The 10,668-nt window shown below is 42.8% G+C and overlaps 1 protein-coding gene across 1 annotated transcript; it reads left to right on the top strand.

Annotated features, from left to right (window-relative positions):
• Positions 1-429: 429 nt before the first annotated feature.
• Positions 430-9,940, top strand: LOC116623423 (cytochrome P450 2G1). The gene is made up of 9 exons (XM_032390608.1): positions 430-609; positions 1,191-1,353; positions 2,717-2,866; positions 4,079-4,239; positions 4,490-4,666; positions 5,621-5,762; positions 7,258-7,445; positions 7,563-7,704; positions 9,759-9,940. Exons 1-9 carry the CDS (start codon positions 430-432, stop codon positions 9,938-9,940), a joined length of 1,485 nt encoding a protein of 494 aa, XP_032246499.1.
• The last annotated feature ends 728 nt before the right edge of the window (positions 9,941-10,668 follow it).

Here is a 10,668-nt window from a genome sequence, read left to right as displayed (position 1 = left end):
GTTACCCTATTTTTGACAGATTCCAGAAACTGAGGCCAAGAGGGTTAGGTGACTCACCAATGAAGAAGAGGTGGAGTTGAAATTTGAACCCAGATTGTCTGATTCTTGAATACAATAGTCTAGCTACAGCTAGACTGCCTCCCACATTCTACCAAGACATGTTGAACTAGGGGTTGAGCTGAGAGACTAGAAATATGAAGAAAGAGGGATGGCCCCAGTGGATTTCCCTGGGTGAATTCAATCCATCTTTATTCAGGTGGGAGATTACAAGTTATATAACCACCCCCCCAGATAAAGCAATATCCTCTCTAATGGCATCCATACCCGGAAAACTTGAATCTCAGGGTGTTCAGATTTCTGCACAGCTGATTCTCAGAACATATTTAAGCAGGATCTGGTTCCCTGGACACAACCCTTCAACCTGACACCATGGAGCTAGGAGGGGCCTTCACCATCTTTCTGGCACTCTCCTTGTCTTGTCTACTCATCCTCATTGCCTGGAAACGGAACAACAAGGGGGGAAAGCTGCCCCCTGGGCCCACACCAATACCCTTCCTGGGGAACGTGTTGCAAGTCCGTACTGATGCCACTTTTCAGTCTTTCATGAAGGTAAGTCTGACTACTCCTCTCACAGAGCTGGAAGCAACTAATTCTATAGACATATGTATAACCTTGTAACATCTAAAACACAGACTCTTGGAAACATAGACTTCATAAAGCCTATGAATACTGAAATTCCAGAATCTTAAACGCTTGGAAACACAGACTCCTGGCACACTGGAAATTAAGACTCTCACAATCTCAGACTTTGGAGTCACAGTACCTTACACACTTAAACATAAGAACTCATGGACTTAGAACTTTGACACTCAGTATCATGAAATCTTAGGGTTCTAGAAATTGAGCATTGCAGAAAGAGAAGCATAGATCTTGGAGTCCAACTCATCGAGGTCCACCATTTTACAGATGAGGAAACTAAGGCTTTTGGAGACTTTGGGGGGTCTTGCCCAGGATCACAGGAGCCAAGGCATTTGTGCCTTTTTCTCAATAGTCCTTCCAAGACCAAGACTCACCTTTATCTCTTATTCTTACATTTGTACCCTCTTGAAATTCCCACCCTAAAGTCCTCAATTGATCTATACTTGGTGCTCCAATCAGCTCCCTCCTCTTATGTCTTCCTTTACTCCCAGCTCAAGGAGAAGTATGGCCCAGTCTTCACTGTGTACATGGGTCCCCGGCCAGTAGTTGTTTTATGTGGACATGAGGCAGTGAAGGAGGCCCTGGTAGACCGAGCAGATGAGTTCAGTGGCCGCGGAGAACTGGCTTCAATAGAGCGAAACTTCCAAGGTCATGGTAAGTAACAACAACAACAACAAAATGATTATAATATACTTCCTATGTCCCAGGTTCTTTGATAAGTACTCTGTATGAATCATTGCATTGACTCCATTGAGAGAACTATTAATGTCCTACTAATTTTGCAAATGAGGAAGTTGAGGTTGAGAAAGTTTGGGTAATATCACACAGTAAGTGGAACCATTTTGTTTTGAACCCAAACCATCTAACTCTTGAGTATCTGCTGCATTACTTCTGTTTTTAATGGATTAGTGACACTGTGTACCCACTGAAGCCCTTTCAGCCAACTTTACTTCTTATCTCTCTATACATACATACACACCCAACCCATAGGTCTCTGCCACCTCCATTTAGGTAGATATCTTTCTAGTGTGTCTTATACATCCATCTCTAACTGCCCACACCCTTCAGTTCCAAGAAGCCTCATGCTATTCTTTCCATACTTCCATCCATCTATCTATCCCTGTCTATTCCATTCCATTTATCCACTTTTCTATTGATCCATACATCCACGAAAAACATCCATTTATTAATTAGCCTTTCTATACAAATATCTTTCTATCTAATTTATCTGTACATCTATGAATTAACTCTCCATTTACCCATCTATCCATCATTCCATCCATCCATTTGTTAACCCTTCTATTATTCACCCATCAATTAATCTTCCAATCCATAAATCTTTCCAACCATTTATCCATTCATCTCAAACTATCTATTCATTAACCCTTTACTCAACCATTGAGTCTTTTGTCCATCTATCTATCAGTCATTCCAGTCAAAAAACTCTTCCTTCCATTCATTAATCCACTGAAATAATTTCATTAAATTTCCAAACATTAATTATCAATCCATGCACATCTGGTAATTTCTAAATGTTTCTTACTACAAGGTAGGTATAGTGATGTACAGGCGTGAGCTTCTATGTACATGTATGCATATATCTAGAGAATCCAAGTGGTGTATAGAAGATAAAAGTAGTTCTTCTTTCCAAGGTACTGTAAATGGCATTCTACCTACACCTCCCTCCACCTTCCTATGCATCCACCTCCCTCCACCTTCCTATGCATCCAACCTTCCTATTTATCCAGTTCTAGGTCTTTATCCTGTAAGAAACTCTCCTTGATCTCCCTGAATCATTCCTAGCTTGATTTCCTTTCCCTTCATCTCAATCCTAGACTGTTTTTGAGGGTCCTGTAGAGAGGGAACCATAGTCTCTCCATCAAGCCTGGGAGGTTGGGAGGGGCTTCCCTGAGACCAGAGTGTAGAGTTTTCATAATTTGTCCCCATCCTTGTGTAACACAGAGTTGGACACAGGAAGGGGAGGGGTGGCAGGAGGCTGACACGGAGATTCTGGCAGGTGTAGCTCTGGCTAATGGAGAACGATGGAGGATCCTCCGACGCTTCTCCCTGACCATTCTTCGGGACTTCGGAATGGGAAAGCGGAGCATTGAAGAGCGGATCCAGGAGGAGGCTGGCTTCTTACTAGAGGAATTACGGAAAACCAAGGGTATGGGGGGCGGGGCACACGGGGCAGGGCTAAAAGGTAACTGAATGGTTATAGAGAGCTCAGTCGTGAGAAGATGGGCCTTGGTGGGAGAAAGCTCTAGAATGGGAGAGGATGAAAAAGACTAAGGGTTTACTGAGATTTCAAGCCTGGTTCCATGTTAAAAGTTAACATGCAAGCCCTTAGAGACCACTTGTTCAGAAGAAGCTTTAATCAGTGGATCTCAGGGATTTTGTGAGCCCCTGAAATCATGTGCAGACTTCTGCAATATGTAAATTAGTGCTTTTTTCTGGTGACAGGATCAAATTTAATTACATACTTATGTATACATATAATACATACATGCAATTGTCATAAAAATCACACAACATAAAATTTTACCATCCTAACAATTCTTAAGAGTCTTTTTCAGTGTATTTGCATTGTTGTGAAACAGATCTTTAGAACTTTGTAATCTTGCAGATCTGAAACTCTATGCCCATTTGATTATATTTTTTAAGGAATCTAATCCCTGCCTCCAAATAAGGTCTAGAACCAATGGGATTTAGAGGAAAAAAGACAGCAGCTAAGAAATACAAAGAGGAATAGATAAGATATAGACAGAGAGATAAATTTCTCTAAATCAGAGTTTTTCTTCTAGGCTTCATGGATGCTAACTAAACAGTCTACATAAAGGCTTTGAATATCTATGTACCCCAGAAATTATTTGCAAAATTGTGTATTTGTGAATATGAGCATTGTCTCCAGATCCAGCATCCTTGTTTTAGATGGTGCAGCTGAGGCCAAGGGTAGAATTTTCTTAATAGCTCAAATAGAATCATTGATAGAGATATACGGAATCCAGTCATCCTTTCTTTTTTTTTTTTAATGTGTCCCATACCATGACTTCTTTCCCAAATCTGTGACTCTACAGCACAAACACAGTTAAATACTAATACCGAAAAGTAATGATTAAATTCCACCAGCATTTCTTGAGTGCTTACTACATGGCAAGGACTGTGCTAAGCATTTCACATGGATAATTATATTGAAGCCTCAGGTTTAGTGGTTACTAAACCAATTTACATACTGGAAAATCTAGACTCAAAACACAAAAATGAAGTAACTAACACTTGCTATTAAGCAGTGGTGTCAGGACTCGTATCCATGACTGAATGATTCCCCATCCTGTGCTCCTAATCATTGTCTCCAACCTAGACAATTTCCACCATCCAGGTTCTCCCATCGATCCCACCTTCTTCCTGAGCCGCACTGTCTCCAACGTCATCAGTTCTGTCGTCTTTGGAAGCCGCTTTGATTATGAGGACAAGCAGTTCCTGAAGCTGCTGCAGATGATCAATGAGAGTTTCATTGAGATGAGCACACCTTGGGCACAGGTGCCCACCAACCACCTCCCTGCCCACCCCCAACCTCAGTTAACTAAGTACCTGCCTATACCTCACTTAATCCTCCCCACAACCCTGGGAGTCAAGTAACAATACACCTGGAGTCTCCAAGAAACAAGTGGACTCACCCAATCCTCAGACCCAGTGCTGGATGTTGAGCCCAGCTAGCTGACTCCAGACTCAGCCTATGTTGGCCCCAGGTGCCCATTGCTGACAAACCCCCTTTGTCTATTCCCCACAGCTATATGACATGTACTCTGGGATCATGCAATATTTACCAGGAAGACACAATTGCATCTACTACTTGGTAGAAGAACTCAAGGACTTCATTGCCTCTAGGGTGAAGATCAACGAAGCATCTCTTGACCCACAAAACCCTCGGGACTTCATCGACTGCTTCCTCATCAAGATGTACCAGGTACCTCTTCCCCTTTCCCCAATCCTTTTCTCTCATCATCCTATTCCCTAGCACCTGCAACTTTAACCTGCAAACATGTTGGAGACAAAAGAGCAAGCACTGTTTCACATGGTTGACTTTTATTTATAGATGAGATATAGAAACTGTAAAGGCATACATAAACTCTTATGCTTTTTTTTTTTAAGATTTTATTTATTTATTTGACAGAGAGAGACACAGCGAGAGAGGGAACACAAGCAGGGGGAGTGGGAGAGGGACAAGCAGGCTTCCCACTGAGCAGGGAGCCTGATGTGGGGCTCGATCCCAGGACCCTGAGATCACGACCAAAGCCGAAGACAGACACTTTACGACTGAGCCACCCAGGCGCCCACTCTTACGCTTTTTAAATAAACTTTGAATCTAGAAATTTTAGGAGCAAGGATACTTAAAACTTATACCTTTTAAATCATTTGTGATTACAACTGCCAGAGACTTACAAATACAGAAAACCAGAATGAGTCTTTACAGTCTTAGAATTTGAGAAGCTTAGACTTTAAGAATTTGAGAAGCTTAAGAGTTTAAGCTTGAAACTTAAAAGTCTTAAAGGTGTAGAAATTTAGAAGCTTAATACTTCTATATAATAGAGTCTTAGAATTTTAGAAATTTATGATTTTTTTTGTTATACAAACCTCAGCACTTGGAATTTTACAATTGCATAGCTTAATGTCCTAGAACTTTCAAATCTCTACTTTTTTCTCCTCCCAGTCTCCCCACTGTCCACTCCAATCACACTGGCCTCCTCCTTGCTGTTCCTCTACACACCGGGCACATTTCTGCCCCAGGACCTTTGTTCTGGCTGTTTCCTCTCCCAGACAGTCACTTGGTTTAACCATCTATTGTGTTTTCACAAAGGGTGACAATAAGAAGATAAAAACAGAAGAAGGTGATTCTGTGTCCTATCCCTCTCGTTTTCAGGATACAAATAATCCCCACACAGAATTCAATCTCAAGAATTTGGTCTTGACCACACTCAACCTATTCTTTGCTGGCACAGAGACTGTGAGCTCTACACTACGTTATGGATTGCTGCTAATGATGAAGTATCCTGAGGTGGAAGGTGAGTGTCCACCTGAGCTGCTTACCAGGTGACTCCCATTCCCAACAGAGAAGAAGACATAATCTTGAAACCGTAGAACCCCATGGCCTTATACTCTTCACACATTGGAATCTCAATCTACAGAATCTCATAATCTCTGACTTAGAAGTCCATTTAATTAATCTTCTACTTGGTGCTTGTGTTAGTTTCCTAGGCTGCTGTAAAATTACCAGAAATTTAATAGCTTAAATTAGCATAAATCTATTATCCTACAGTTCTGGATTTCAGAAGTCCACACAGGATTTCACTGGGTGGAACCAAGGTAGAATCAGTTCCCTTGCCTTTTCAGCTTCAAGAGCTGTATTCTTTGCATTCCTGGGCTCATGACCCTTGCTCCATCTTCAAAGCCAGCAGCGTAGCATCTTCAAATCTCTCTGTCTCAGTTGTCACATCTCCTCTGACTCTGACCCTTCTGCTTCCCACTTATACAGACACTTGTGATTATATTTAGGGCCAACCTGGATAATCCAGGATAATCTCCCCATCTCAAGAGCCTTAACTTGATGATGTCTTCAAAGCTCCTTTTGTCCTCTATGGTAGCATGCACAGGTTCCAGGGATTAGGAGGTGGTATCTTTGATGGACATTATTTAGCCAACTATAGTGCCAGAATCCAGTAGAATCCATCTCCAATAAATTGCAATCTGGTCTGGTTGGGTAACTCTAGTGATGAGGAACTCATTCCTTCCTTAAGGAAAACCCCCAATTTTGGCATCTCTCCCTTCTAATGCAGTTCAAAACAAGCCAACAAATTTTTCCCTGTATAGACAATGGGAGAAACTAACTTATTTCCACTCAGACTTTTCTAGCCCCTCCTCCATTGTCTAAGTTGTGTTCTACCAAATAATAATAATAACAAAATATCTAAATAGTCAGATATTTAATGGACACCTGCTATGTGCCTAGGCACTGTTGTAGTTACTTGCACGCTGGATTTTATGTAAACTTTACAACTCTATGAGCTTGTTGGACCATCACACCCATTTGGAAGATGAAGAAACAGAGGCTCAGAAGGTAAAGTTATTTGCTTCAGAGTCACTCATCCAGGAAGTGCAGGGAGGGGTAACTGCACCAATAGTGTTTTTAATATCTGTTACATAATTGCTATCACTTGCTTCAATCCTGTCCTGGTTATGTATTGTACCTTTCTCCCATCCTGTCAAAAATCTGTGTATCACAGCCCGTCTGGAACCAGGACACTGCCCTGCTCGTTAGTGCTTTCAAGATACAGACCAAACATCCCAGAGGGCACTCAAGGCTCCAGGCTGCGTGTCTCCCCGTGGTCTGATGGGAGCACCCCACCAATGTGTCAGGTGTTAAGAATAAAGAGGCAATGCAAACACATATAGTGTGCTCCCTCAGGATCCACAGGTTCTAATGGTACAAACCCATAGCTGAGCCTTGGCCTCCAGAAACACCTCCTGTGTCCTTGTTGGCTGTTTTTTGGCCCCTTCTAGCCAAGATCCATGAAGAGATTGACCAGGTGATTGGACCACACCGGATCCCGAGTGTGGACGACAGAGTCAAGATGCCCTACACGGATGCTGTGATCCATGAGATACAGAGACTGACAGATATTGTACCCATGGGTGTCCCTCATAATGTCACCCGGGACACTCATTTCCGAGGCTACCTTCTGCCCAAGGTAGAGCTGGGTCTCATTGTTATCACTTCTCCCTCCACCTCACTCCTCTCTCCTCCTGGTTCCTTGACCCCATCCTCCAACACAGATTTCTCCTAACTGTCCCTATTTTCACTCCAGGGCACTGATGTGTTCCCCCTGCTTGGCTCTGTCCTCAAAGACCCCAAATACTTCCGCTACCCAGATGCCTTCTATCCCCAACACTTCCTGGATGAGCAGGGCCGCTTCAAGAAGAATGAAGCCTTTGTACCTTTTTCCTCTGGTAGGTTTCTACGGTCTGAGTCCCCCCCACTCCCACCCCAGGAACATGCTAGATGTGACCCCCCAATCACTGGTCTGTATTTGACATTCAGGTCTGAATGGGAAGTTGAATGCTATTTCCCAGAATCCCAGAATCATGGGCTATTAGAACCATTGACTCTGATAATTAGAAAAGGTATAGCACTAAACAGGTATCAGCAAACTTTTTCTGTTAAGGACCGAATAGAAAATATTTTAGTTTTCATCAGCCATAGTGTCTCAGTCTGAACTATTCAGCTGCCCCCTTATGCCACAGAAGTGACCATGGACAGTACGAAAATGCATGAGAATGTCTGTGATGCCAAAAACCTTTATTTATGGACATAGAAATTTTAATTTCATCGAATTCACACGTCACAAAATATTATTTTGCTTTTGATCGTTTTCACCTATTTGAAGATGTGAAAAGCATCCTTAGTTTTGTTAAAGAACAAATATTCAGTTGAGTAAATTTGAATATATAATCGGCTTTATTAAATGATCCATGAATCAAGCAGCATTCCATCTGTAAGTAGAGGGGAGCCTCAGGAGTTGCAGAAATAGAAGGTCTGTATAAGGAGGAGAGTGGGCAAGAAGTTATTAGCAAAAGAAAAGAAAGGATTGTTATAGGCAAGGTCACCTTCCCCTAGGGGAAGGGCAGGGTTTTTTAAACTTAAATTTAATTAATTAACATATAGTATATTGTTAATTTCAGAGGTAAAGTTCAGTGATTCATCAGTTGCATATAACGCCCAGGGCTAATTACATCACATGCCCTCCTTAATGCCTTTAACCCAGAGTTAAGAGTCTCTTAAGGTTTGTTTCCCTCTCTGATTTCGTCTTGTTTTATTTTTTCCTCCCTTCCCCTATGATCCTCTGTTTTGTTTCTTAAATTCCACATATGAATGAAATCATATGATATTTGTCTTTCTCTGATTGACTTATTTTGCTTTGCATGATGCCGTCTAGTTCCATCCGTGTCATTGCAAATGGCAAGTTCTTATTAGGCGGATTACCTCATCTTCCTTTAGGGGGTGGAGAGGGCCCATGTGACAGATCACCTCATTGGTGCTGATCAAAAAATTCCCAACTAACTAGTTAAGACTACATTTCTGGGGGAGGTTAGAGATTGAGCTTGGTTTGATGACTGGGCCTAACATAAATTACTCCATTTGGGGCCTCTGGTTTTCTTTTCTTTTTTTTTTTTAAGATTTTATTTATCTGACAGAGAGAGATAGTGAGAGAGGGAACACAAGCGGGGGAGTGGGAGAGGGAGAAGCAGGCTTCCCGCTGAGCAGGGAGCCTGATGCAGGGCTCCATCCCAGGACCCTGGGATCATGACCTGAGCCGAAGGCAGACGCTTAACGACTGAGCCACCCAGGCGCCCCTCTGGTTTTCTTTTTTAACAGTTTGCAGGCAGTACAAAAATAGGCAGCAGGTGGATTTGCCTAATGAACAGTAGCTTGTGACCCATGACATAATACCTTAGAATAGTATTTTAACTATAAGCCACACTGAATCAGTACAGTGGTTAGGAAACAGGGCCCCACCCCACCACTTACAAAAGGTGGAGTCATAGGTGAGTTACTTCTGTTCCCTGCCTGTAAAATGGAGATCCATCTCTCCAAACCACTGGAAGGGTGACCAACAAATAGTAAACATTATTTAAGGGTGAGCTTTCTTTTCTATTTTTTTTCCCCTCACCAACATCTGGCAGCTAGCAGGCATTTGATAAACCTTTGAGAAATTTAAATGAACAGAAACTTCAAATTCGAGGATTTTTTAGAACCATTCCATCTTGGGAGCTGATGGAATCAAGCCATCAGAGAAATAGGGGCCATGTGTTGAGACCCTATAAGTGGCAGATCCTAGCAAAGCCCACTGAGTCTTTATAGTAACCCCTACAAAGCAGGTTTTATCATGACCCCAGGGATGCTGAGGGAAGCATTGAGGGGTGATGGGGCCAGAACGCACCCCACGCCCTCATGATCCCAGTACAAATATGAGCAGGCCTCCCACCCTCCCCTGTGCCCACAGGAAAGCGCATCTGCTTGGGCGAGGCCATGGCCCGCATGGAACTCTTTCTTTACTTCACATCCATCCTTCAGAACTTCTCTCTACACCCGCTGGTGCCGCCCGCTGACATCGATATCACACCCAGGGTCTCAGGCTTTGGCAACATCCCTCCAACCTATGAGCTCTGCCTCAAGGCCCGCTGAGCGCCCCCTACTGGGCACTGAAGGAACCGTTGAAGAACAGAGTTCTGTTCACGGATATAGGTGCACCACCTCATCTCCTCTAAGGTGGAGAGGAGCTCACAATAGCTTAATTTCTCACAACAGCTCTAAGAGAAGGCACTATTCCTACTGTCATGGGACTGCAGGTCAGGGAGGTTACCTGCAAATATAGAGATGTGTATCGGCTGCATTCAATGGAAAAGCAATGCGCTGTCCAAGATTTCAGCAACAATCTGGAGGATTTGTGTTCTCATGTTCCCCTCTACGGATGATTCTCGTCTCCACCAAATTCTTGTTGTAGATTCTATGTCTTTATGTGATAGTGACCCAAATGTAGTTCGCCATTCTTCTCCCTGATTATCATCTTCCACACAAAATAAAAGACGCCAGGGTATCAAGGCTGTTGCGTGTAGCATGCTTCTTATGTGTTGCGTGCACCATCACTGTACGTCATAGAAAACTACTTAAAATGACCTTTTAGACATCCTTGTTACTATTTATCCTTCCTAGCAATCCACCACCAGAGGTTTTCCACTTGATGGTCCACCTCCATTCTCAACCATCTTGCTGGCTCCTTCCTCCAACCCCCATCAATCATCTCTCCCTCTAAACCTGCCTTCCTGATCTAGAGGGCACTTCTTTCACAACTCCCAGTTCCAAATTCTCCCCATTCCATTTTGAAGAATAGTTCAGCCACCCCAACTTCTATT

This window comes from Phoca vitulina, unplaced genomic scaffold (genome assembly GCF_004348235.1).
Source record: "Phoca vitulina isolate PV1807 unplaced genomic scaffold, GSC_HSeal_1.0 scaffold58, whole genome shotgun sequence".
In the NCBI taxonomy this organism is placed as follows: Eukaryota; Metazoa; Chordata; class Mammalia; order Carnivora; family Phocidae; genus Phoca; species Phoca vitulina.
Note: the sequence above shows the minus strand (reverse complement) of the source record. Positions and strands in the feature narration are given on the sequence as shown.